Source organism: Brachyhypopomus gauderio, chromosome 10 (assembly GCF_052324685.1).
Source record: "Brachyhypopomus gauderio isolate BG-103 chromosome 10, BGAUD_0.2, whole genome shotgun sequence".
In the NCBI taxonomy this organism is placed as follows: Eukaryota; Metazoa; Chordata; class Actinopteri; order Gymnotiformes; family Hypopomidae; genus Brachyhypopomus; species Brachyhypopomus gauderio.
The window spans coordinates 2,537,486-2,563,503 of record NC_135220.1 but is presented as its reverse complement, the minus strand read 5'-3'; the positions used below and the strand labels follow the sequence as shown (position 1 = coordinate 2,563,503).

General features: G+C 41.0%; 4 protein-coding genes and 1 long non-coding RNA gene across 25 annotated transcripts; 2 read left to right on the top strand and 3 right to left on the bottom strand.

The window, feature by feature from the left end:
- Positions 1-2,274: 2,274 nt before the first annotated feature.
- On the bottom strand, positions 2,275-7,605 carry LOC143525118 (targeting protein for Xklp2-like). 4 transcript variants are annotated; one of them, XM_077018684.1, is made up of 18 exons: positions 7,493-7,605; positions 7,088-7,214; positions 6,751-6,894; positions 6,545-6,647; positions 6,334-6,405; positions 6,213-6,257; positions 5,935-6,030; positions 5,735-5,844; positions 5,383-5,537; positions 4,828-4,993; positions 4,484-4,622; positions 4,074-4,290; positions 3,861-3,956; positions 3,598-3,762; positions 3,353-3,499; positions 3,130-3,241; positions 2,686-2,873; positions 2,275-2,478 (listed from the first exon to the last, which is right to left on the bottom strand). In XM_077018684.1, the coding sequence occupies exons 2-18, from the start codon at positions 7,194-7,196 to the stop codon at positions 2,353-2,355; spliced, it is 2,190 nt and encodes a 729-aa protein (XP_076874799.1). In that variant the 5' UTR covers positions 7,197-7,214; positions 7,493-7,605; the 3' UTR covers positions 2,275-2,352. The 4 variants fall into 4 exon arrangements, with proteins under 4 accessions (XP_076874799.1, XP_076874801.1, XP_076874800.1 ...); XM_077018686.1 differs by having other exon boundaries at positions 2,686-2,852; XM_077018685.1 differs by lacking the exon at positions 7,493-7,605 and adding an exon at positions 7,343-7,437.
- A 1,564-nt stretch (positions 7,606-9,169) lies between these two features.
- Positions 9,170-13,269, bottom strand: trappc6b (trafficking protein particle complex subunit 6B). Of its 3 annotated transcripts, XM_077018703.1 has the most exons (7): positions 12,947-13,269; positions 12,784-12,855; positions 11,789-11,937; positions 10,784-10,901; positions 10,251-10,334; positions 9,971-10,064; positions 9,170-9,461 (listed from the first exon to the last, which is right to left on the bottom strand). In XM_077018703.1, the coding sequence occupies exons 1-7, from the start codon at positions 13,022-13,024 to the stop codon at positions 9,430-9,432; spliced, it is 627 nt and encodes a 208-aa protein (XP_076874818.1). In that variant the 5' UTR covers positions 13,025-13,269; the 3' UTR covers positions 9,170-9,429. The 3 variants fall into 3 exon arrangements, with proteins under 3 accessions (XP_076874818.1, XP_076874820.1, XP_076874819.1); XM_077018705.1 differs by lacking the exon at positions 11,789-11,937 and having other exon boundaries at positions 12,947-13,268; XM_077018704.1 differs by lacking the exon at positions 11,789-11,937 and having other exon boundaries at positions 12,788-12,855; positions 12,947-13,265.
- Positions 9,428-10,789, top strand: LOC143525133 (uncharacterized). The gene is made up of 3 exons (XR_013133570.1): positions 9,428-9,479; positions 9,926-10,096; positions 10,507-10,789. It is a non-coding gene; the product is annotated as an uncharacterized LOC143525133 (long non-coding RNA).
- A 778-nt stretch (positions 13,270-14,047) lies between the features above and the next one.
- plagx (pleiomorphic adenoma gene X) lies at positions 14,048-18,813 on the bottom strand. Its single transcript, XM_077018696.1, has 4 exons — positions 18,674-18,813; positions 17,625-17,663; positions 17,064-17,130; positions 14,048-16,923 (listed from the first exon to the last, which is right to left on the bottom strand). The coding sequence occupies exon 4, from the start codon at positions 16,875-16,877 to the stop codon at positions 15,714-15,716; it is 1,164 nt and encodes a 387-aa protein (XP_076874811.1). The 5' UTR covers positions 16,878-16,923; positions 17,064-17,130; positions 17,625-17,663; positions 18,674-18,813; the 3' UTR covers positions 14,048-15,713.
- A 22-nt stretch (positions 18,814-18,835) lies between these two features.
- Positions 18,836-25,912, top strand: LOC143525115 (uncharacterized). 16 transcript variants are annotated; one of them, XM_077018675.1, is made up of 8 exons: positions 18,836-18,930; positions 19,572-19,646; positions 21,342-21,435; positions 22,439-22,531; positions 22,903-23,055; positions 23,183-23,330; positions 23,545-23,612; positions 23,703-25,912. In XM_077018675.1, exons 5-8 carry the CDS (start codon positions 22,915-22,917, stop codon positions 25,779-25,781), a joined length of 2,436 nt encoding a protein of 811 aa, XP_076874790.1. In that variant the 5' UTR covers positions 18,836-18,930; positions 19,572-19,646; positions 21,342-21,435; positions 22,439-22,531; positions 22,903-22,914; the 3' UTR covers positions 25,782-25,912. The 16 variants fall into 16 exon arrangements, with proteins under 16 accessions (XP_076874790.1, XP_076874782.1, XP_076874784.1 ...); XM_077018673.1 differs by lacking the exon at positions 18,836-18,930 and adding an exon at positions 18,942-19,285 and having other exon boundaries at positions 21,315-21,435; XM_077018672.1 differs by lacking the exon at positions 18,836-18,930 and adding an exon at positions 19,306-19,470.
- The last annotated feature ends 106 nt before the right edge of the window (positions 25,913-26,018 follow it).

Here is a 26,018-nt window from a genome sequence, read left to right as displayed (position 1 = left end):
CCAATCGTAACGCCTTCACGTTCTCTCGTGTTTCGTCCTGGAATTACAAGAGGCTCGTATTTGTTAACGTAATACAAGAGAACTGTTCAGTCAGACAGATATTTGTTTGTCAGATATTTGATGTTTTGTGACAGATCAAAAGTTTAATCTGATTAAATGTAACATTTTAAAGGAAAAATGTTCAGTGTCAACAAATCCCAAAAAAGTTGGGACAAGTAGCAACAAGTGGCTGGAAAAAGGAAATTGAGCATATAACGCAGAGCTGGAAGACCAATTAACACTAATTAGGTCAATTGACAACATGACTATAAAGAGAGCTTCTCAGAGTGTCAGTGTCTCTCTGAAACCAAGATGGTAAGATCACCAATTCCACCATTGCTTTGCAAAAAGATATGGCAGCAATACCAGAATGGTATTTTACCCAGCATCAACTGTGCATAACCATCAAAAGATTCAGAGAATCTGGAACAATCTCTGTGCGCAAGGGTCAAGGCCGTAAAACTCTACTGTATGCTCGTGATCTCCGAGTCATTGCACCTCAAACAGGAATGTCACAGTGAAGGAAATAACAGAATGGGCTCAGGAATACATTGCCAGTGCACATAATCTACCATGCCATGCACTATTTCCAGCTGAAAATCTACAGTGCAAAGAGGAAACCATTTCTAAGCAAGCTCCACAAGCTCAAATATTTGCACTGGGCCAGGGGTCATTTAAAATGGAGTGTGGCAAAATGGAAGACTGTTCTGTGGTCAGATGAGTCACGATTTGAAGTTCTTTATGAAAACACTGGGACACCATGTAATCCAGACCAGAGAGAACAAGGATAACCAAGTTATCAGTGCTCCGTTCAGAAGCCTGCATCACTGATGGTATGGGGTTGCAGGAGTGCTTGTGGCATGGGCAGCTTGTATGTCTGGAAAGGCACCACTAAAGCTGGGCGTACACTGTACGATATTTTAAATCGTGTACTCAGCTCCAGCTCAAACTGTATGACTAAATCGCAGGGAGAGTCGGCTCGTGGAGCTGCTTCAACAGTGCGATACTCACGAGGAGCGATTTGAATTTCAAACATGTTTGATATTCTTGCGACGCTGCAATTTCTGATCGGGAGTTGGTCGTGAACTGTGAAATCGCTCCTCGTTTACCTGTGTAAACTATACGAGGCATGACACGCGATTGAGCCGAAACTGGGCCCGATCGCAAAAATAGTCGCATGAGTGAAAAATCGGCTGAAAATGGGCCAAAAACCGCACAGTGTATGCCCAGCTTAATGTAGAGAACCATGTTCAGGTTCTAGAACGGGCGCACAACATACGGCCCGCGGGCCATTTGCGGCCCGCCGGTTGATAAATAATTTGGCCCGCCTTCTGTCTTCGTGCCTGAATTTGAACGACGAACCAACAGTGTTGTTTTTGGTCTACTTTTGAGTGGGGCTACCGCGGGAGTTATAATTCAACACTAAGAATCGATCGCGATATACTTAGTGTCCATTTTACACTCTCCAACCCCCCCAAAAAATAAAAACACCTCAATCGCTACCTCACGGTGGCCCATCGGGCAGCTTTAAGTTAATTTGTGGCCCAGCTCCTCCTTCAAGTTGTGCATCCCTGTTCTAGAACATATGCTCCCATCTAGGAGGTCATCCCTTTCAGGGAAGACCCTGCATTTTTCAACATAATGCCAGATCACATTCTGCAGCAAATCACATCATGGCTATGTAGAAGGATCCAGGTACTGAAATGGCCAGCCTGCAGTCCAGATCTTTCACCTATAGAGAACACTTGGTGCATCATAAAGAAGAAGGTGCAACAAAGGCCCAAGACGATTGAACAGTTAGAGGCCTGTATTAGACATGAATGGGATTCCTATTCCATTAATGGGACAAGAGCATTACTATTTCTAAACTTGAGAACCTGGTCTCCTGTCCCCAGACATCTGTTGAGTGCTGTAAGAAGAACGGAGGATGCCACACAGTGGTAAAAATGGCCTTGAAACAACATTCATCCCTTAAAAGGATAAATTCTCTGTTTAAACTTTTGATCTGTGATTTGTGTTCTATTCTGAATAAAATTAAATGTTGGCACCTCCACATCATTGCAGGACTGTTTTTATTCACAATTTGTTTAGTGTCCCAACTTTGTAGTATAAACTGGATTTCAAATCATTAGTATGCAGTTTAGGACAGAGTAAGGGGTGATGCATTGGATTCTGTTGAAAATCTGAGTTTTGGTGGAAACCTGTTCAAATTAACAAATGTATAGAGTGGAACTATACATTAAAGACTTTTTATTATGAAAAAGTAATTAATAGCAAAATTTTACAGCAAGATTAAAAAGAGAAAAAGACATTTTAGTCCTCACATCCTCTCAGGCGAAAGCGGTCAGAGAAGTTGGGAGACTGGGGCACTGTGAGTGTGGCCTCACTGTGCTTCACCTCAATAGGTTTGTAGCGTCGAACTGGTTGGGCTTTATGCACCTGCACACAGGATCACGAGTTGGTGACAAACCAGCAAAGAGAAACCGTACGCATGTAAACATTTAAATACTGCACGTTTTACTGATGCTTGTAACAGCAAGACACTGACAAAAGGTAGGAGTGTAGCTGCTGTGTTTGGAGGGCAGTTCTTCTCGCACCAACACGCTAGGGCCCAGAAACGAAACAGCAATCGTGCAGCAGGTTTACCTGTTCGTGTCGCAGCCGTGCAATCTCCTCCTTCTCCTGCTCTTCACGTTCTCGGACCAGGCGCTCCTCCATCTGAACCCTCAGAGTCTCCTTCTCCTTCAAGGCTCGCTCAAACTCCATACGATCTGTGGCACGCTTTTCAGTCGCCAGTTGGAAGCCCTCGGGAACTGCAGAATGGGTAGCATTGGCTTGAGAAAGCGCCGAAAGAGGTGTAACAAAAATAAATAAAAATGGGACCAAAGAGGGAGGCCAAGTGACATCAGCCGTGAGAGTGGGAAGAGAGCAAAACAGAGGTGAACAGTTGAGAGCTTTCAGTGCATCAACACTAATGTGAAGCACACAGGGCCCAGTGAAGCAGAGGGGATGAAGCAGCACCAGCAGTGGAGGTCAAGACCAGGTCAGCCAGACACTCTTGTGCACGACACGCGTGCTGCTGCAACATACCAAAGATAGAACGGTTTTCCTTCTTGGGCACAAAGGGCTCTTTGTGCGTGCTCGTGTTGGGCCGTGCTTTGAAGCAGGCTGCGTCAGCTTGCTGCTTCAGTTCTTCCTTTATCTAAAGGAAACAGGAAGTAAACCACCACATTAAAGCCCAAATGCCAAGACCGGTCCACACAATCTCATACAAGGAGCTGAAGCACAAGTCAAGAGCAGGGAAAAGGCTCACCATCTGCTCCCAGCGCTCACTCTTCACAGACCCACGCTCGTCCACGTTCAGACGGAAAGGAGCCGGTTTGGTTGGCTCAATCACCTTCTTCTCTGGAAGTTTCACCTCATGGAAGTCAGGCAGCGGCCGAGCCTTGAACTTGGGCGCCTGGGAACACAGTGGGAACGAGACATCAGGTTGCGTACATCAAATAGCAGCACAAACCCTCCAAACTAGAGGAGACGTTGTTATTCGAGGCATCATACCTCATGCTTTTGCTCTTCGAGTTTCTCCTTATGGGCTTTGCGCTCCTGTTCACGTTGCTCAAACGAGAAAGGGCACATCTCGACGGAGCTCTTCACCACAGGCTTGGGGTAAAATGGCACGAAGTGGGGAACCGGAAGCGCCTTGAGTGGAGCTGGAGGTCTCACCTGCATGTGCACACACAGGCTCAAAGACTGCAGAAGCACCACTACTCCAGTGATCAGGGACACCTCAGAAAGAACTATGCAAATCAGCCAAGACGTACCTCCTCCGTCTTGCGTTCTACACGAACACGGTTTTTGAGCGCAAAAGCAGGAGATTTGGGGACAGTAGAATTGAGCACTTTCTTCTCTGGGACACCCTAGTTAAGGCAAAAAGGAGTCAGACATGTAGATGATACCATGGAATCAGCCAGTGGCACACAACACGGGTGTCACCTGGAGATACAGAAGAAACGACAGGGTGAAGAGCAGCTTACCACCACCTCCTCGAGGATACGAGTGGGCAGGGGTCTGGAGTGGAAGGTGTGCTGTTCAGGTTCTTCTGGTTTTTTGCTGGCATGTCTCTCGTGCAGACGTTTCTCCACTTCCAGCTGAAAGGCCTGTGGCTGTGTAACTTCTTTGGGGGCTGGCTTCTTAGGAGCCAGGGCCCCTTCAAGGATTTTCCGGTTAAGCTCCAGAGCTTTGAATTTAAATCTAAAAGGAAAGAAGTTATGGTACAGCCATATGGGACCTTTACATGGATACAATTTCCCAAAATGCACACAAATGTACTTAATTTTATCATCTTCATATCCAGATGAATATACAAAACCCCCACCCCCACCCTAAGCCTCTCATGTTGGATGTGGGTGTCAGTGTGTAGATGCCAGACTGCATCACTACATACTGTTGCATTTTCTCGAGTTCTTCAGCTTCGATCTCAGCCGCACTCTTCACCACGACAGGCCGGCTCCTCTGACGTGTCAGCAGCTGGGGAGTGTGAGGATGGGTGAGCTTCAGCTTCTCACCCTTCACCGGTGACGGTCCTGAGAGCAAAGCAGGAGAAACCCTTAATGTACACCTTAACATGGATCTCAAACCATTTAAAGGATTAAAGAGAAGTCAATGGCCAAGATGATACCACTATTAAATAAAATGTCACCATTTCCTACAGACTCACTAATGACATTGTCCAAATTACCCAACAACCAAAACACCATAACAGGAGACAGGGAGGAAGCGGAGCCTGACCTTTCTCCTGCCTGTGCCGACTACGCAGGTGATAGCGCCTGGGTGTGCGTTTCTCAAATTGCTCGATCTGCTGGGCCATGGGCACGTAGGTATCAGTCTTCTCTTGCCTTCTCTTGGTGGCAGTAGAGAGGTTGAAGGGCTTGGGGACTGTGGTGCCTTTATGGGCCTTCAGTATTATACAAATTAGTTATATATATGAAGAAAAAAAGAAAGCTTTGGTCACCCTATCTCACACACACACACACACACACACACACACACACACACACACACACACACACACACACACACACACACACACACACACACACACACACACACACACACACACACACACACACACACACACACACACACACACACACACACACACACACACACACACACACACACACACACACACACACACACACACACACACACACACACCCCCCATGAAAAATAAAACAGCTTGCATGAGAAACATGGTTTTGAATAACAGTGGTGGCGATAGACACGGTCCATTCTGTAACGGAACAAAGTGTCAAGATGCAAACATTTCAAGGAGACGCTCACATGTGAGGCAGGGTGCTTGCGAAGCTGGGATGTAAAATCTGCCTCTTTGTGAGACACATCCGGAACGTCTGCATGGTTTTTCAGTCTGCTGTCTGAGCGGAAGTTGAACTCTTTGGGAATGGTGGTGGACAACACGTGCTTCTTTGGGGGCTGACCTTTAAAAGCAAGTGTCACCACCTCATTATAATACAAGAACAAAAATTACCCACATCAAGACAGCAGTCATCCATAACAGCAGATTACACCAGAGTAAATCAGCAACTCTAGAATGAACCCCGTCCATTATCCCTGTTGAAGATGGACCTTCTGAGAGAGCGGTCCAGCGTGGTGTAGAGCGGTCCATCATACTCACTGCCTGCCAGAGCAGCTCGGTAGCTAGCCTCGTTCCTCCTCCGGTGCTCAGCAACCTCCTTATGTAACGCCTCGATGCGCTCCATCTCCTGCTGCTCTGTGCTCTTCTGCCTGCAGGTCACAACACAACTTGGACATGGAGCCAAAGAGCAGTGCTACTGAAGCTCAGGCTAGACGACGCATTGCAATGCCATCACTCACTGGTCAACACTGGTAGCTGCTGACCGTCTGGGTTTTTTTATGCTACTCCTGTTAGCAGCACTGTTGCGGCGAGCAGACCTGGGGCCTTTAGAGCTCCTGTTGAAGGAAGACATTATTGTATAGGTATATATTCAAATAAATCTGGAGTACTTTGCTTACACAGTTGATGAAAGACCATTGTCTAAAAGCAGTTTCTCTGTTACTAATGTCACCAGTGATATTCTGTCAAATAAAAAAAACCACCAGTTACTGTGAATCAGTTCATTACAAAATTTTACCTTCGCTGGGGCTGGAAAACTGTCCTTTTTGGAGTTGGAACAACCCTACAAGCAGGGAGACGGACCACTGACTCAACGCTCCAAGACAGCCAAAATATCTACACCCCCAACAGGTTCTTACCTCCGCTTCTTCTTCACAGGTGGAGTTGGAGGCTGAGGTTGCTGATTTTTGACCACAGGACGCTTTGACACCCTTGTAAGATAAAAGGTAAAGACTAAATGAGTACAGTTCATTATTGCATAAAGCACTTTACATTTTTTAAATGGATGCAAAACTGCACTTGTAAGTTACTGCAAAATATAATCTTGCACATTTGGAGGCACACTTGTACCTGCGTGGCTGTGCTGGAATGTTCTTAGGACCCTGACCAGGGCCTGCAGCTGGCTTGCTGGTACCCCACGATGTCACTATGTTAGATGGGGGTTCTGTATAACCTGGGACATCGGAGGGGAAGTCAAAGTTGACAGTTAGTGGAACTGAGGTAACTAAAGTCATTAAAGGCCAATTTCTACATTAGTCAAGGCACCACATGCCCACCTGTGGTTACAGTGTCCACCGTGACCATAGGTGAGACTACAGCTTTGGGCAGATTTTCATTGCATGTTCCATCAAATGGCTTGAAAACCCTCAATGGAGTTGTGAGCTGCTCCAATTCACCATTTTTAGGTTGAGCCATCAGATCTAAAGGGAAGAGTCCCTAAAGTTAACCCTAACGGACAGTCAGCCTATCCAGCCAGATATAGCTCTTCAACCCAAAGTTAATGGCTTTAGACATTTCTGTGAAAATATGATTCAAGCAAAATATACAATATGTATAGATAATGGGATACACTTATGGAAACAAAACAGCTACAATACTAGTTAACTTGCTTACCAAACCACTGATCAGCATCATCTTCCTGATCCAAGGCGAAATTTATTACATGAGATGGAGCATCGTACGCATAAAGATCAGAAGATTCTCCTTGCTGCTGCACGTCCATCTTCCAAGTCTGAAGCGTCTGAAAATTTAGCCAACAATATTAGCTCCGTTAGTTACATAGTACCGCTAGTCTGTGGTTAGAAATCAGCCTGGCACTAGTTAGTACGCCATCTTAATGTCAGTAACTTCATAGTCGGTTAATCTTACTTATGTTAGAATTATTTCCAAAAGGCTATGAAAGGCGCTAAATAGGCTAACTTAACGTTAGTCAGAAAATTATATCCCAGGACATTTTAAAAAGTGACAAAATACTACATCACACGATGTATAAAAATACATTTTGTAAGCTTTACTTACCTTTCAAAGCAGTCACTCTTATTCTAGCTGGAAAAGGTGTTAAATATCAGCGCCGTTGGTCTTGCTTTTATAAGGCATCCAATCGCAACGACAATAACGACGTACTCGGTGTCCTATTGGCCAATAAGTATTAAACGGCGATATGTCACTTGATCAACTTTTACTTCCGGGCATTTAAACGTATCAGAAGTAATTACTAATTAGAATGTTTCATGAAAGAATTGTACCTAAAGGCTGCTGGTTAATATGATAACAGTATATTTTTGTATAACTATAAATGAAATATAAAAAATTATATATTTATATATTACACTATGTTGTATTAATTTGATAACAATATATAATGAAAACCTCGTAACTTCCACCCATCCATTATCATTACCACTTAATCCCGCTAGTCGAGGTCGGGTGGGGGAATCAACCTAACACACATGTGGTGAGTGAACCCCAATGAACGCAAGTTCATAGAAGAGTATATTATGTTTACAACATATAATGAAAAAAACACACGCATCACTATACGAAATTAAGGTTTCATGTAAACTATGATCATCATTTGCCTTTGTGTTTCCAAGCCAGCCTGGCAAAGTCATTCTCTCCTGCTCATTTAAGACTTGCAGGTACCCCTTTATGCGGTGGTTTCATTTAACCTGTTTCACTGGGGGAAGGGGGGGGGTGAGCACCACTCACATTTTTGTAGTTTAAGCAGGAATTACTGGGTGGGAACATGTTCTGTCAGGGCTTCTACCTCCACAAGAGGCACTTTTGTAAGTCGCTCTGGATAAGAGCGTCTGCTAAATGCCGTAAATGTAAATGTAAGAGGCACCCGAGTCATTCAGACTGAATCGGCGCAATCAGCAAGTGATCCGTTTCACCTGTTGCCATGTCTTCTTAGGGAAGCTTGTGGAGCCGGATCGTTGTAGGTTCGTCCTCAACCCTTTCTCTTGTCTCTCGATCTCATTGTTGCGTTCTGTTTTAAGGTGTCTCGCTTTTCTTATTCGAGTGTCTTTCTCCTGCCCCGCTTACTGGCCTCCCTCAAGTTTTCCTCCAGCTATTTATCTTCCTATCAGTTTCTTTTATTTTGGGAGGTGTTTTGTCGCAGCGTTTGCCTGCTGCCAGCTTCCTCGGTTTCCTCCGCTCTGAATTCCTTCCTCTGAATTTCCCTAATTTCATGTTTTTATAGTAGCACATGCGCTAATGCCGTGCGCGAGTTTTTAAATAAATATGAGCGGCCTCTATCCGATCTGAGGTAGAACTGCACATGATGTAGTACTGTGAGTTACGAATACGTCCGAATACTCTTAATTTACGAACGACTTACGTTAAGAAGAGTTTCGGGCAACACTCGTAAATGTAAGAATATTCTTGAGGAGGTGGTTACCGAGCACTTGGTTACAAATGTTTTGCGAAACGCACCGCAGAGCATTGGGCAAACTGGGGCCTGATTGTTAATGATCGTAGGTGTGCTAGGCACCTATAACATTTTTAGCGTCTAACAAATACAATGCCAATGAGCTGACGTTTCATCTTTCTCGGCAAACACTGAAAGAAGGCATTGAACACAAAGCTGGAATGCATACAAATCCACTAGACTGGAGTTCATTTGGAAATGTATTAGTTGCTATTTCATAAACTGTCGTTCAAAACAATTCTACACATTCAAATAAAGGCATGGACTAAAATGACATGTTGAGGTTTAATAGTATTCAGTGCAAACATGATTTGAAAATATTTGAGATACAATTAGTGTGAATGCTATATTAAATTGAAAACTACAGTACAAATTAATTACAATACAGCAAGCCTAGCTCCTGACATGCCACACTGCTTTGCAAGGAATTCTCAAATCTCTTAAATGGAAACAATCATAAAACAAATAAAATACAACAAAAATCAGCCCGCAGCAACAAATTGAGGAAATTGTTCTTTACAGGGTTCTACATCTTCTGAATCATGACCTGGAATTTACCTGTGGATGGAAGAAATGGTATGAACAGACAGCACAATCTGAGCAATTAGTGCAGATTTCCAGTAGCCTGATGAGACAATTCATTCCATAAGCCACACCAGCCCCTGCATAGGACTGGACACCCATATTGTGTGTGTATGTCAGGGGTTTTTATCAGTTGTTTACATTATACAAAAATACAAACCAAATAATTTCATGTTACTTACAGAATTTAAAATACAATTTATCTTCACTGTTAGATTACTCCTTGTAAATGTTGCTATCCCTGGTTCATTTCAAGTCTGAATGTGAACAAGGTTAAGACGGTAACCTGTGTAGTGAGGGATATGATAATGCAATGTTCCTGAAGGTGTTCTAGCACCCTCTAGAGAGAACTTGGTGAATTTCTTAAGATTACTGGTAGAACAGTTTCAGTGACGTTATAAATTTTCAAGTGTTGGGTGTTAATCTGAAAATTTCCCCAGATTGAAAACCCCAGGTGTAGATAAACATAAAACGGTGGCCCTTACAAGCAGGCATGACGGACACTTCAGCTGTGACGATACTCTTCACTCCGAGGTTGGACAACGCTCCTCTCACCAGACCACAGGGAAACGCCAAATACTACCAAGACAGCAACCAATACAAACCACCAGGTGACGTGAAATCACAGTGACTAAATTTCAGTTAAAACACATCTAACAAAATTTGCTGCTTAAAGGGTTAAACTACACTGTTCAATCTTAGGTCTACTAACCCATGACCATGAACAGATTCTGGTGCTAATCTGAGATGTACATACATATGTACCTTGGGGGCATTCTCCAGATATTGTTTACCAGCAGACAGCTGAGTCAACAGACGAAACTTGTTATCTTGGAGGACATAAATACCCTGCACAGAATTTAGACATGGTTGTTACATACTTTTTGGGGGGAGGTGCAAGGCAAAAAAATGTAGCACTATTAATTAAAATACTGTCAAGTACTGTTCCTTATACTGAATCCAATGTGTGTAATCCTTGTAATTCTCTTCCTGTATCATGTTACTTCATTCTCTGGAACAGTGGAGACTGGACAGACTTCATCCAGATAGTGTGAGGTCTGTTCTCACATGCTTTCAAGCCACTAGGCAAGTTACTGTGTCATTGTGCTTGTACGCTGGTAAGGAAGCACCACTCATTCCATTGCCTGATCTGCATGTCACTGTTCCATGGTTACATATAGAAACATGTACACAGAAAGCACAAGGCACTCTCATGTTGTTTTTACTAGGATGCATGTGCAAATCTTTAATTAAAAAAGCATTATTTCACATTAACAAGTCAAGCAAAGTGCACCTACCTGATGATTAGTTCTCAGGTTATCAATCTGTTTCTTAAACACACACGTCCAAAAATCTTTGCAAATGAATTTCATGACATCCAGTTCATCTTTAAAGCGAGCTGTGTCTTTGGTGAACCTATGAAAATCAGTAAGTATCAAACACCCCAATCAGTTTCTCAGATTTTTGTAAAAAATAAATAAATAAATAAATAAAATCCTTTTGAAATTAAATGCTTTTGAAATTAAATGTTTTTATGTACCTCAAACAGGACCAAGATGTAGACTGCACTTATACTTGCCTAATAAGGAATTTACCCACTGGAATCCCCATAAAATTAATAGCATCTTCAGGTCTGAGCCATTGCACTTAACAGTTGTCACGGAGATGACACATTTGGAGAGTGCTTCATTTACATCAAGGGAGCCCATGTCACTAAACTGTGTTCCAAATGATTATGCAAAAAGTGTTTAGGAGTGACAAGAATTATTTTTGTTTGTCAGTTAAACCCATTGATGGTGATGTGTGTAAGGGCTCTTTATATCACTGAAATCAATTGCAGACACCTGTGCTAATTAGTTTGGCAGGTGTGTCCAATTAAAGGTAAGACTACTTAAGAAGGCTGTCCTAAATTTTCAGCCAAAATGGGAAAGAAAAAGGATGTCGGCTGCTGAGAAGCAACAAATTGTGGCGTGTTTAGGTCAAAGTACAACTACAATCAACATTGCCAAGACACTTCATAGTGATCATCGCACAATGAAGAATGTGCGTGCTGATAAGGGAAAATTGAGGACTCTTTCCAACAGGCAATTATGTTGGGTTAAAAGAGCAGTTGCAAAAATGTCTTGTCATAGCAGCAGACAAATTTTTGTCAGACAGGTTTTTGAAGCTGCTGGTGCTTCTAATGTCCCCTGAACAACAAGATCCAGGTCCTTCAGAGGTTTGCAGCTGTGCGTAAGCCATCCTGTTGACCTCCTCTATCCACTGCACACAAGCAGAAACGGCTCCAATGGGCCAAACAATACCTGAAGACTGACTTCAAAACTGTTTTGTTCATCGATGAGTGCCGTGCAACGCTTGATGGTCCAGATGGATGGCGTGGAGGATGGATGGTTGATGGACACCCCATGCAAACAAGGCTATGGCTCCAACAAGGAGGAGGTGGTGTTTTGGGCTGGAATCATGGGGAGAGAGATTGTTGGCCCCTTTAGGATCCCTGATGGGTTAAAGATGACTCCATAATGCATGTGGAGTTTCTCAAACTTCACTTCCTGCCATGGTTCAAGAAGAAGAACCGTGCATTTCATTGCAAGATCATTTTCATGCATGATAATGCACCGTCTCATGCTGCAAAGAACACGTTTGCATCTCTGGCTGCTATGAGCATAAAAGGGGACAAACGTATGGTGTGGCCCCCATGCTCCCCTGACCTCAACACCTAAGCAACAGCTCTGGGAGGGTATTCTGTCCTCATGCACAACAATAGAAGCAGATACCATCCAAAACCTGACAAATTCAATGGACCAGAGTTCAGAAGCTCCCTTCGAACAAGGGGTCCTATATGCAAATGTAACATTACCTAGAATAAAGTTTTGACTTGAACTGTTTGATTTCGGTTTGTAATAACCAAATGATTTCACAAATGACTTTTTTCTTTTTTTCCCGTTATAAAAATTGAAAGGTTAAACTCTGCTGTGCATAATATTTTGGAACATGCATTTTGAGTTTTTTATTTATATATATATATATATACACACACTGATATTAGCAGATTGTTCAAAAACCTTTCAATTGTACTCTAGTAGTTGATGACTGGAAAATTACAATAACTGCAATTCATATAGGTATTTTTGGAAAATCTGAGAAATTACTTGCATAATAATTTGGAACACAGTGTAAGAACGGGCGAGTGTAAAAAGTGATGCTGTATAAATGTATGCTCTATTCTTGATCAGGTAGTCTTGAATGCACATATCAACATGTACAGAGGGTCAGGAAGGTGTTTATACATTACTGATACCTGCCTTTCAATGAGTCCCTGTCCCACACGGAATCCCATGTTCTCCAGCTTGGACACACAGCGCCCGTTTTCCTGAACACAAATACTTTGTCAGTACACACTGGGCATGTAGCCTACAAGTTAGTCACGTAAGACCAACATTTTAATGATCCGTTACTCTTACCGTTTCTCCGCTTTCTGTGGTGTTGACATATTGGATAACTTCGTTATGCAGGAACTGAAAGAGAGCCTCGTCCGCCATCTCTGTCGCAAGAACCCCGAGCTGGACACATAGAATAGTGGCAAGCTAATGCTTAGTGCTTAATGATTTGAAATTAAGACAAGGACTACTGCTTTTAGATTAAGAATTACAATACTAATGGCGAGGAGAAAAAAATACGCTATTCAGATGAATTAAGCGTTTTCATCATTCATCAAGAGTGTCGCTAGCTAGCTTAGACAAACCAAGAACGCCCCTCTCTGGTGGACAGACTTTGTCAAAGGTCCCTCGTTTGCGCTTCCTGATACATTTAGCTGTCCTTGCCTTTGCCTGTGTGTACATAAACATTTAATTAAGTGTACATCAGACACGTAAAAAAATATCGACCATTTAATTAACGGAAATCTGCACTTTCACCATATCTGAAAGATTGCTTAGTTGTTTTGGGATACACTATATTCACTTGCTGTCTCCACATCTTCGATTTTTTTTACAATGGCGGGAATAAGCAACGTTAGGCCCTTCAGTCTGTTTGTAGGCTGGAGGCTGTCCAAAGATTCTGCATTCAAAAGTTACATTCTACTAAATCTGACAATTTACTGTCCTGATGATGATAAAAGTACATTTATGTTTAAACCAACATGACACACCGCATGATATTTTTTTTAGCCTACCTATAAGCTAGCAACCACTTAAGTAGTATGCATATATTTTTTAAAGACAACTGAACTAAAGTCAATAAAAGAAGCTAATGGTTGACTTAACGTACAGATGCTTGGGACTGATATTATCAACTGACTTCATACTAATATACACACACACATACATACATCTGGTTAGTGTTCACTAAAGTATTTAAGGTACAGCACTGCTTGCTGCTCTGCAAGACACCATATCAACAGCAATTCCACATGAATTTAAATGAAACTGTATAGTAAGCTATAAATAGGCATAAAATATCCTGTTCCTGTTTACTTAAAGGTATCATAATTCATATATATCACATAATATTGTTATTAAATAAATATGTAGGTTTAAAACATCATGACACGCAAGTCTAAAAGATGCTTTATTTCTCTGTATCATCCATGAAATTCTTACTAAGTACATTAAATGATTTCAGCCTTTGTTTTCAAAATGCAGGTAAAATAAAACTGAACAAAAGGCCAACTGAAACACAAGCGCAAAAGTTGAACACGAAGATGTAAACCATCTAACTCCAGTGAGATACCCACATAAAAACAATTCACTGTCACTGGTAGGTACAGTACAGCCAAGCACGGTGCCCTCTGAGGTAGTTACGTCTGAGTCCAAACATCACATTCATGTTGGGTTCCATTCCATACCAACCTGGGCAATTTAGTTTTCTCCACTGCACAAACACGATTCATCTCCTGAACTGAATCTGCTCCTGAGGTGTCTGATTATTAGACTTAAATGGAAATATCTCTAATGTTGTATCACAGAAACTGCACAGGCCACTGAAACGTAACATTTTTGTGGAGAAATCAACAGAAACAGCACTAATTTATTAATTAAATAATACTCTATATTTCCTGTTGGATCAAATGAACCAAATCAAATTATGCTTACTGAAGGCCTTTTACATATCAGATATAGACTAAAAAGGTTAAATATGGAAATTAAATTCTAATGAGAGCATTAATCTATTTCCATGAATCAAGTCATAAGGATAGAGGTTATAAAGACTCAGTTTGAATCTCCACTGCAGGAAAATGTCAATCAGGAATCAGGACTGGCTACTTCATTTCGACAATGTTACATTTTGTTACATTTCTACATAAAATGACATACCAATAGGCTCACCATTCTTAAGATCAGATACAGCAAAATAAGTTGTTTTTTTATGTCTTAACAATTAACTCTATGGAATGAACAAAGAGTAATGAAGAATATCATAAAACACAAGAAACACATTGATCTTCACTTTCAATTTTCTTTCCATGCATTATCAATGTGTTGAATTCAACAGCACCTTTTTACTTTATCCTAAAAGGCTAAAGACAATATGAGTATGAACTAACTTTTGCTAATATCTGGATCTATCATTTTCTCATAACTTACTTTCATTACTAATGAAAGGCACTCTAAAAAAAATTCCCCACTGGATTAATGTTCTCTACAAGCACTTATCTGAAGATATTTCATAAAGGGGATTTGTTTTGTGTCTTTAGTCAATACCATGAGGGAACTGGCTCCCAGTATGAGGAGTCTATTAAGAGAGGTAGGTTATGTAAATTATGTAAAATGAGGTTGAGGTTTAAAATATGACCACAGTTCAAACTGACTCTTAGCCAAGGAAGTGCTTCTGACTGAGAAAGTGCTTCATTGTACAACTGAGAACACTGTGATAATCTTTGCTTTTTAAACAATATTCTGAGGTATTTCCCCAATTTAGTTCAATGTTGAGTTCTCTATAAATGAATCTAAATTAAATCATAAATCACTACAATCAAATATAGGGAAGACTTACTAAGAAGCAAGAAGCCTAATCTAAAATCAAAACTATTCTATATAAAAAACACTCTACTCAATCCAGAACAAATGACTCACAAATCTTATCATTTTCTACAGAGTCTATATGACCAATACCTGCAATGCATAAGTCTTTGATCAAGCAGCACCACAGTGCACAGCGGTATTATTTAGAAGCCATTTGGCAAAGGAGATTCTAAATCAATTTAGGAAGAAACACAAAGTCCTCTTAGCATTACTGCTGGAAGGCCTGGTGAAATCGAGGTAGTGTAGGAGAGAAACCAGACAGCTGGTTTATATGGCCTGAGGCCTGAGGCTCAAGCGTTGGCTGTGGTTGAAACGAAGCAAGTGGCCCAGAGAGCTGAGAGGTAGCAGTTGGGGAGCCGGCTGTAGTGGTGGTGGAGTACCCCATCACAAGGCCTCCTGAACTCAAGGGGGCACTGTAAGGTGGCAGGCCAAACGGCAGGAAGCCCAACAGATGCGAGAGTTCCATGTTAGCAGCGGTAGCTGAAGGCTCGGCCGTGGCAAAAGCAGAGTTTCTGAGTGTGAAGTGGGCAGTCTGACCTCCCAGACTCTCCGGGAGGAGGTCGCCTGGTCTGGAGGTGGAAGTTGCAGCAGAAGCTTGTGGTGGCATAGGCCCACACTGGAGCTCTGTTAAGAAGCTTTCCATCTCTGCTTTCAGATATGAGGTAGCGGAGCCAGGCTGGTATCTGTGAGCCTCGTGATACTGATGTGGCTGGGGCTTGCTTGGCTCAAGGTAGCAGCCCACACCCATGGGGTTAGAGAGGGGGCCAGTCACCAGTGAATGATGGTGACTGACCCCTGAGGTAGAGGCACTCTGCAGACCTTGAGGGTTGAACATGCCCATGGAAAAGGCTTCTGAGGCATCTTTAGGGGATCCAGAAGTACACATGGTCGGGCTGGGCTCTTCCTTCACACCACTCGGAGGCAAAGAGGTGAGGGCATCCAACTCCTGGGCATGACTTTTCTTCAAATGACGGGTGAGGTGGTCACGTCGGCCAAAACGCTGGGCGCAGCGGGGGCACAGGAAGTCTCTTCTTCCTGTGTGCACCACTGCGTGGCGTCGCACGTCCTTGCGGGTGAAGAAGCGGCGGCCGCAACGCTCGCACTGGTGCTTCCTCTCCCGCACGACTCCCGCCGGCGGAGGCCGGCCGGTGTGCGTGCTCAGGTGTTCGAGCAAAGTCGGCATGCTCTCAAACACCTGACGACACACCTTGCAGGTGAGGTCGCCGGTGGCCGAGGTGGCGTGGGTGGCCACGTGTCGTCTCAGACCCAGGCGAGTGTTGTAGTGTTTACCACACTCTTCACACTGCAGCTCAGGCTTACTGGACTCAGACGTCTGCAGGGGGCTGTTCAGCTGGTCCTTCCCATGAAACATCGTCTCATTTACATGGGCAGTGTTTAAGGAGTGTGTGCTCGAACATCTAAGGTAAGACGAAGAAGGTTTTAGTTACATTAATGCACATCATGGTTTCAATTGGCAGTTCTACCATTAGGAATAAATATTCATTTATTTTGTACACAATGAAATTAAGGACCAAGCAAACAGTAAAACCACAAATACCAGAGATCCAACTCTGATCTGTAACTTCTTCTGAGATGGTAAGTAGTCCTTTTGCATATTCAAGGTCCTGCAGAAAGACACAAATATTTAATGTCTTCATGGACCTGAATAACAGTACTGAAGCAACTTTATTTGAAAGAATGTTATTTACATACTGTACAGTAAATACATTTTTCCCTATAATAGCACACTAATATAATTGTTATACTGCTTACTTCAAAGTGTTTCAGGATGGACTGACCTGGTTGTTATAATACTGCAAATTTAGTAAAGACACCAAACTAGCATAGAGGTGGAATAAGTGGGACCAAGCAGTTCCAGTAACACAGTATAGCTGTGCTCATAAACATCCTAGTTCCCCATTACTGGGGTGTGCTTGATTTGCGTGACGTACGGCTTCATCTAGATCTTTTTTCCATTTCCCGTTCATTCACTATTGTGCTCAATGTTCAACACATAATTTCAGGAATGTGAAATAACTCTGACAACCTGCTTGTTCACACCAAAATTGGAAGATAGAGACTATACTGAATTTAAGATGGTTGATAAATGATATCTCACCTTCATGATTACTGTGGTCATGCAGTGTAGTCTATAAGGCTGTTATTGAATTAGAGAGAAAACAGAGTAAACTTTTGTATTTGCTCTTGTTAAATCACATTAGTAACTGCTAATAATTACAGACTGCTAGTTTATAAGTTTACTTTTTTCCACAAACAAAACAACAAAACCATCAACACCACCCCTCCAAATCTTCAAGCATCTTGATGCTGATCAAGGTGTTTCCTTGGATTGCAGTACATCCCTGATTATACATTTTAGTGGTTAAATATGTGAGAACAGGTTTTTGGTGTTTTGTAAATTAATAAATAACAAATAACCAACACTAGGTTACAATACAGGCATTCTTCTAAATGATTAATCAAACAGGCTGACAAATGTGTAAATAAACATTTGTTTGTGATGCAAACAAAAAAGATAATTTAACCTCTTATATAACCGGGGTTACATAATAAAATGAATTCCTTTAGTTTTGCATAACTACTAAGGAATAATAACTAAGCTACAAAATATACGGTTTAATCCCTTTTGGCTGAACAAACATGCGTTAAACAAAGTTTAACATAAGAACGTTTAACGTGCCAATACGAAATACGAAAAAAATATAACAGCAATATCAGTGTAATATTTCAGTATAAACAGATCTATTTTGTAGAAATGCTTTTGGTCTCTTCTTAGTCAGCAAAACCCTAGACACACATCACCTCGAGATTCGGCATGCAACAGGGTACAAAACTAGCCAAAAGAATCAGAATGTAACAAGTGGAGGTGCACGGCTGAAAGAAAACTTTCATAGGCATACAATACTCGGCAAGGATCGGCAAACGACTTTGCTGAATTCTAAATATCCGAAAACACCGCAAACTAACTTATTTTTACGAAGCATGTTGTTTGTTCAGTCAACATCATACCTCAAGATGGAAGTCGAGCAACATGTCTAATTTCAAATTCGAAAAAAGTTTTTTAATTCTGATGTTTAAGAATGAATGTAATTGAGTTTCACCTTATATCAAGCCTGTAAAATTTGCATAAAATAGTCTTGCGCTTACCACAAACTTTAAAGCGCCACAGAACTCCACATCGTGCGTCTAATTACATCAGTAAACGTTCGCCAACGCTGCATAAACATCGTCGCTCAGCTATTCGTGGCATAATTTGTCGGAAACGTTCACCCTAGGATATTTACGATTTTTTTTTTCAAGAATTTTGTAGTTTTTCTAGGCCTGAGGTCTTTCCCTCTAAACACAGCAGCATTCGAGTAGAAGAGCGCGTGCATTGTGGGAACGTGACGTCAGACGTGGAAAGGGTGGGTGTATCGCGTTCATTAGTTCACATCACTTGTTGCCCTTTCACTATGTGGGAACGTTCATAAACACATTTAGTGGTACTCGAAACATTGTGCTTACATCATGGGTCTAAAATGATAACTAGCATAAGTCGCTAGCTAACCAGCTACTTTATTTGGGCAGACAGATGATGAGGCTTCAGAAAATATAAATTAGTGTAATCTCCAGGGAACTAATCCAATAAACAATAATTGTAATCCCCAGAGGAATTATCATATACATTGAATAAGTACTAAAATATAGTCATATAGATAAGTGTTTATTTTTCATAGTAGCTTGTTTGATTAAATACCGACAGGTTGCCGTTGTTGCCAGGTAACAATTTTGACATTTTATAAGAGCATAGTTGAAAAGTGGTTAATCTGTAGCTAACTATATGCTTAATACGTTTTTTTTATTTTTCATGTGACTTACACATGTGACTTGTAAAATATTATTTCGTAAACATATTTGTTTCTCCCATCAACTCGTTACATGAATCAGCTAGTTTATCTATTTAGGTAATAGGCTATGCTAACGTCTGAAACGTCCTAAATGGTGCTAAATGGAGTTTAAAAATGTTTTAAAATATTTGTTTATTTTGCTTTTTTCCCTTGCTTAGTAAAGGGCTACTGTGAAGAGGCAACATAATTCCTCCATTCCAGCCATCTGGTAAAAGTCTTGTGAAAATTATTCAGTAAGCGATTGTTTAATTTTCTAAAAAACATTTAAAAATTCATCAGTTAGCTATGCGTTGTATCAACTTTATTTTTATGTGAACCAATTTATTATAGTAAATGCAATTTACAAAATATAGCCGCAAGCGGCGATAGGCGGGTTCACACACACAATAAGCAAAAGGAAGCCCAAAAGGTCCTTTAGACCTAAAAGTGAAAAGAAGCTGTTTGGGTTTGGCCAGTGTGTGCTCTACAGATAGTGTGTAATGACATCTGCATGTGTCAGAAAGGGAGACACAGAAACAGCACATCTGGCTAGGGCTGCATCTATGTGAACAATATAGGAAGGCCTGCATGTGTCTATACATGATTGGGCCTGTATATCACCGACAGAGATAGATTGAGGGAGCCAGAGACTATGCTTTGTTAATTCACTCTTTACACACCTAGCATGCCTAACATGACTGCCCATGTATTCAAAGTATGAATGTAGTCTGCAAAGCCTGGCATTACATGACTGACATGACTGGCATGACTGGAATGACATCACTGCCATGACGAACAAAATTAACATGACTGATATGACTGACATAACTGGCATGACTGTAATGATTTGATGATTTGACTGACATGACTGATATGACTGGACTGAAATGACTGATATGACTGGACTGAAATGATTGGCATGACATGACTTACATGACTGGCAGAACATGACTGGCATGTCTGATATGACTGACATCACTGGCATGACTTACATATACTATACATATACTATAGATATGCATACAAACTACATACATTTAGGTAGAAGTGTGTGTGTGTGTGTGTGGTAGTGTATGTACTCAAACTATGACAACATATACTAATACATACATACATAAGTATACATAGAAACTATACATACATATAGGTATAAAGGTGTGTGTGTCTGTGTTTGTGTGAGAGAGAGACAAAAAAGAAGCCAAATATCAGTTTGTATGAGCATGTGTTAGTCACTGAGATATGGGTGGGTATGGCTAGGGAAGTGTCATTGTGAATGCTATAGGAAGGCCTGCTTGCGCCTGTATGTGTGTGTGCCTGGTTAATAGACACAGAGAGATCTAGGTAGCCAGAGCAATGTTTACTTAGGGCACAGAGATGGGAGGGGGAATGTGGGTGAGAGTGTGAGAGAGACTGAGAGTGTGAGTTTCAGCTTGCGTGCGTGTGAGAAGGAGAAGGTGACAGAGGGACTTTACATGCATTCTTATGCATTGTATATAATACTGCACTGTAGAGCCATACGATAACCGATTTAGATGAAACTTGACAAATTTGTTCAGGATGGGATTCTGAATGGGCTTGTGCATTTTGGTCAGAATTGGGTAAAATATGAAAGAGCTTTAAGAATATGAATATTATATGTATCGATGCTGTCCATTAAAAAAATATTTAGCAGGTATAAGTGTCCTCAAATCCAAAATCTTTAGATTGTTTTTTGATTTCACACTCTGTAGAGTATTATAAGACTTTGCTTGACATGATAGTATGAAAATCCTAGGAGGAGTATGAAAAGTGATGATTTCAAACTATTATTAACTGTAAATAAACTGTGCATTTTTTAATAGGACATGTAATGGGAAAGTTGTTCGCACTACTGCAAGGAATCAAAAGAGTCCAATTGCATGTTCCCAAGTGGAATTATGTAGGGGATACACTTGCTTTTTTTGCAATAGCGCCCCCCAGTGGCCAATCGACACCTGGCTGGATTATGTCATAGGGGGCGTGCACTTGTCCACACCCAAGAGGTTTCGTGCAGATCGACCAATGGTAAGCCTGTCAAACGCGTGCCGATCACTGATTGGCCGATTACGTCAGCCATTTTGGAAGTATGGAGTGTCTGCTTTAGGACCTGGTTCCCAGAGGCCCATAGATGATGTCTGCCAAGTTTCATGTGGATCGGCCAATCTGAGTGCATGGGGCAAATTTTTGCATGTTATAGCGCCCCCTAGCAGGTGAGGTATGGCAACCTCTGCGAGCTGCCCCAGACCCTCACAGGGAAGCTGTCTGTGAAGTGCCATCTCATTACATGCAAGTTTTCTTAAGTTAGAGCTCCATATGCGCAAAATTTACTATTGAATTTACGCCTCCTCATTTGATTGGCTTATACTGACTAGGTAGTGAAGAAATTAGCATTTTTGTTGGATAGATTTTAAAGTTCAGACTCTTCTGAACGTTTTGATACCACATATGTGCATGTATGTGAAAAATCCAGGGACTAGTTTGCGCTCAAATATGTGTGTGATTTTGCACATTATGCAAATTAACTCGAAATCTAAGTGGGCGGAGCTTAATGGTTGTATATTAATTGTCCTATTGAATTTAGTCAAGGAATGTATAGGAACTGGAATTTTGGTTCTAGGACTTACGGTGTAGGAGATATGGACAAAAAGTCAATATGGTCTGCTATAGCGCCACCATCAGGCCAATTTGGGTCCCTGTATGGGAATCTGGTCCTTGGAGTTAACTGAACCTTTTTGCCAAGTTTGGGGTTTCTAGGCATTACGGTCTAGGCTGCACAATACGTTTTAGGTCAAAAAATGGGACAAAGAATAATAATAAGAAAGAAAAACCCTAACAATTACAATAGGGTTCCCACACTATGTGTGTGTGAACCCTAAATATAACTACTAGAGTAAAACAGTAAAATGTCCAAAGCACATCTGTTTGCCAGTAACAACTAAGAAAAAATTAGAAGCGTATGTTTTATTCAGTTATTTAAAGATACATTAACAAAGATTAAACAGAATAACTTTCTTTGAGCTTGGGTTAGGGTTAGCAGGTGAAGAACATGAAACCTATAAGGTTAACTTTGACCGATGAGAACCACAGGCGTAAACAGAAGTAATCAGAAGGTTGTTTAGAGGTCAGTACCATTCATCTCAACACATAACACACAACAACACCATCTATCATTACAAAATATAACAGTGGCTATTATATTTAAAAATGTAAAAATTCTCTAGGTTAAAGAGAGAACTCTAGGATAAAGTAGCATATATATATATATATATATATATATATATATATATATATATATATATATATATATATATATATATATATATATATAATATAAAAGCATATTAAATTATATTAATTGCATTAAAGTGAAGACTTGAGACAATATCATGTAATTGTAAGTTTATATATATATATATACACACACACACACACACACACACACACAATTAATATAGTGATTAAATGTATCTCTGACACCCCCCCACCCCCCAGACTATCTATGACATGAACCAGTCGTCTGAAATTTCAAGCAAACTGTGGGAAGAAAGGGAGGATGCTTTACGACAAGACATTCGTGAGATGCTGGAACTGGAACTCAACCGACAGAAAAAAAGAGACAGGGCTACAGAGGAGAGACATAAAAAGGTTTTAGTCTCAACTCAGAGTGTGTCCACCACCTCATGTGCTGTGAAGGAATATATCTGGATCATGCATTAGTAGTGCCATGTAAATTGCCACACCACTGAGATGATAACCCTGGTCTTCCCTGTAGTTACAGTATTATTACAGAAACAAACGCACCATATATGAACAGAGCTTAAAGGAGCTGAATGACAGAAAGGAGGCGATACGAATGATAAAGAAACAAATAGTCCTCCAACAAAATATGATGCACAGACTTGTGTTCAAAGTAACATTAGGTAAGATATTTATGAGGAACTGTTGTTTTGTTAGGTTAAATAATTAACGGATTAACGGTACAACTGATCCAATGCAATTATGGGCAAGAATAATTTTTTTCCTTAGATGTAAGCAAGATAACTATTGTGTATAAGGACTACAGTTGTTTTTTTGTTTGCTACTAAAACTGTATGAATATACACATGTATTAATATTCTGCATTAATATTTGCAGGTGGTGATGATATTACTGAACTACTGTACAGTACTAAAGAAACCAGCATAGGTGTGCAGGGATCTGAAGTGAGTATTACGGACATGGTGTGGATGAACATCTCCAGAAAGCTAATGATCTAATCTTATTATAATGTGTTCTCATTTTTGTCTCTTAAGAGAATCTTACCAACACAGTTTCCTGTAGTATATAATCAAAGTAACATCTGTGACCACACGTCAACTCACGGCTCATCAACACTGTATATCTCTCCAAAAAAGACTCTACAGAGTGAAGGGTGCCAATCATACACAGGATTGGGGGTTTCAGAGACACATGCAGATCCCGAACCGGAGAAACCCATTTCACACAGTGTGATGCCTGAACACAAAGGCAGGCCTGATGGAGAGAATGACTGGCATGCTCGCCAAAGCTGGGTCCTGCCTTCAGCTGGAACAAATTCACGGCCGGCGACTCGAATAAGTCCATGCAAATCAAATATGCATAAGGTGTGTGGCCTTTTAGGGGGCTACAGCAACTGGACAATCGGACCATTACTGACTTCCTCTGCAGGACGCCATGAAAGCATGGATTCGAAAATTAACAATTTCACAGTAGCCATTATCAAAACCATTATGCTGGAAATAACAAATGTCTTCTTAAATTCAAATGATGATGGTCTTGAAAGACTACAAGAGGACAAGAAAATAAAGCATGATGAATTACCCACAAACCAGGGAACTCTAGAGTCCTCTACACAAGCAGAGCAAAAGTGTGCCCCGTCAGGCTGTGGTCCTGCCAGCAGGTCCTCTGAAGAGCTCAGGACATTCTCCTCACTTAGTATCTCTCCCAAATCAAAAGGAATAGAAAGTGTCAATAACAATATATTTGGAAAACACACAACAGCCTATTCTGATGCTAAAATGATTCCTAGAATTGGTGAGAGTCTGGCTGATTCCTTTCCACCACTTGTGCCACATACAGAAAACACACATCCAGGCATCTGGCAGCCAAATTCAAAATTAGACTCCCTAGCCCTGCAGCTCATTGAATCAACTTTTGAAAAATTAATGGTGTTAAATGATGGACATGAAAGTATAATAGCTCAAACAGTACAAGCTGGAAGCAGGGAAGTAGTATCAGATGAGAATGTTATTCTTGACAACTTACAAACAGTTTTGAATAGAGAGAATGAGAGCTCAACAAGTTCTTGTAAGGAGCATCGGGTGGAATCTGAGTTAGTATGTTCAGACCTTCACCATTTCAGTAGCAAAAAGTCTACCGTAAACATAACCCATACTGAAGCATACAAAAGGAATCAGCAGCATGTTCTGTATGTCTCAGTGGAAGATTTTCAGGATAAACTTGACAGAGATAAGCCATCCAAATCATCTGTCAGTAAAGGCATGTCAGGGTCAAGCACAAGGTTTAAGTTGCCTCCTGTGAGACCAGAGAAGACTACTGAAACACTGCCAGTCACATCAACTATACTTTCACATGTGAAGCACTATCAAGATGATTTAACTAGGCAAAAGGATTTGCTCAAGGATTTAAAGACAAAGCCCAACTACCGTTCTTCTATTAGTCCAACTTTTATCAAAAACACAAAACACATTGAAGCACCCGTTTTCCAAAAACGTAAAACCTTCTTTCCCAGTTCTGCTGACCAACATGTGGCACACATTTTGAAAACAGAACGAACGGGTTCTCCCAGCGAGTCAGATGCCCTGCATGTCCATCAACTCCCAGTTTTGCTGGCAGGTTTAAAAGAAAAATTCCAGACTGTTCAGTGCCGAAAAGATGTCTGCATTCAACAGTTGAGGACACAGATCTGTCCTTGTGTCCCTATAGTTTTTGGTTCTCTAAGGAGATCGAGAGATTTAGTGGAATCTGTGTGCAGAATTATTCATCAGCTAGCGTTGAGCTTAACGTGCACTTCTTTTCAGAAGGTTGATGAAACAGAAGCTGCGGACATGAATTCCAGTGATGTCGGACAAATAAAGTTCAGCCAGTCCTGTATCCCCTTTACGTCCATAGCTGAGGACATTGTTGAGATGGTTTTTGACAAACTAGTAGAGATTCTTCAGAACGATCAACCTCTCATACAAGATGTTCACAGTGCAGCTTCAGATGGAATGCTGAATGAACTTTGTGAGAACTTGACATCTGAAACCATCATTCAAGACTTAATAGACTCTGTAATTTTCAAACTAAAAGATTGTATCAAGATGGACTTTTGCCTTTCATATGATGGTTAAGAAAGAGTATAGCCAATTCTACATTTGCATTAAATAGGATATGCATGATATGTAGAAAATGTGCATACTGATTAATGCACAATGCCTGATACAGACCCTTAAATATTTCAATAAAGATTTTCTCTAAATGACCTTGTGTGTAATTTTTGGCCTTTTATTCTGATCCAGTCTGCTCGTTATCTGTTGTCCACGGGGGTAACTGTGCAACATTCAGTTTATATGTGCATGGGAGTCAAT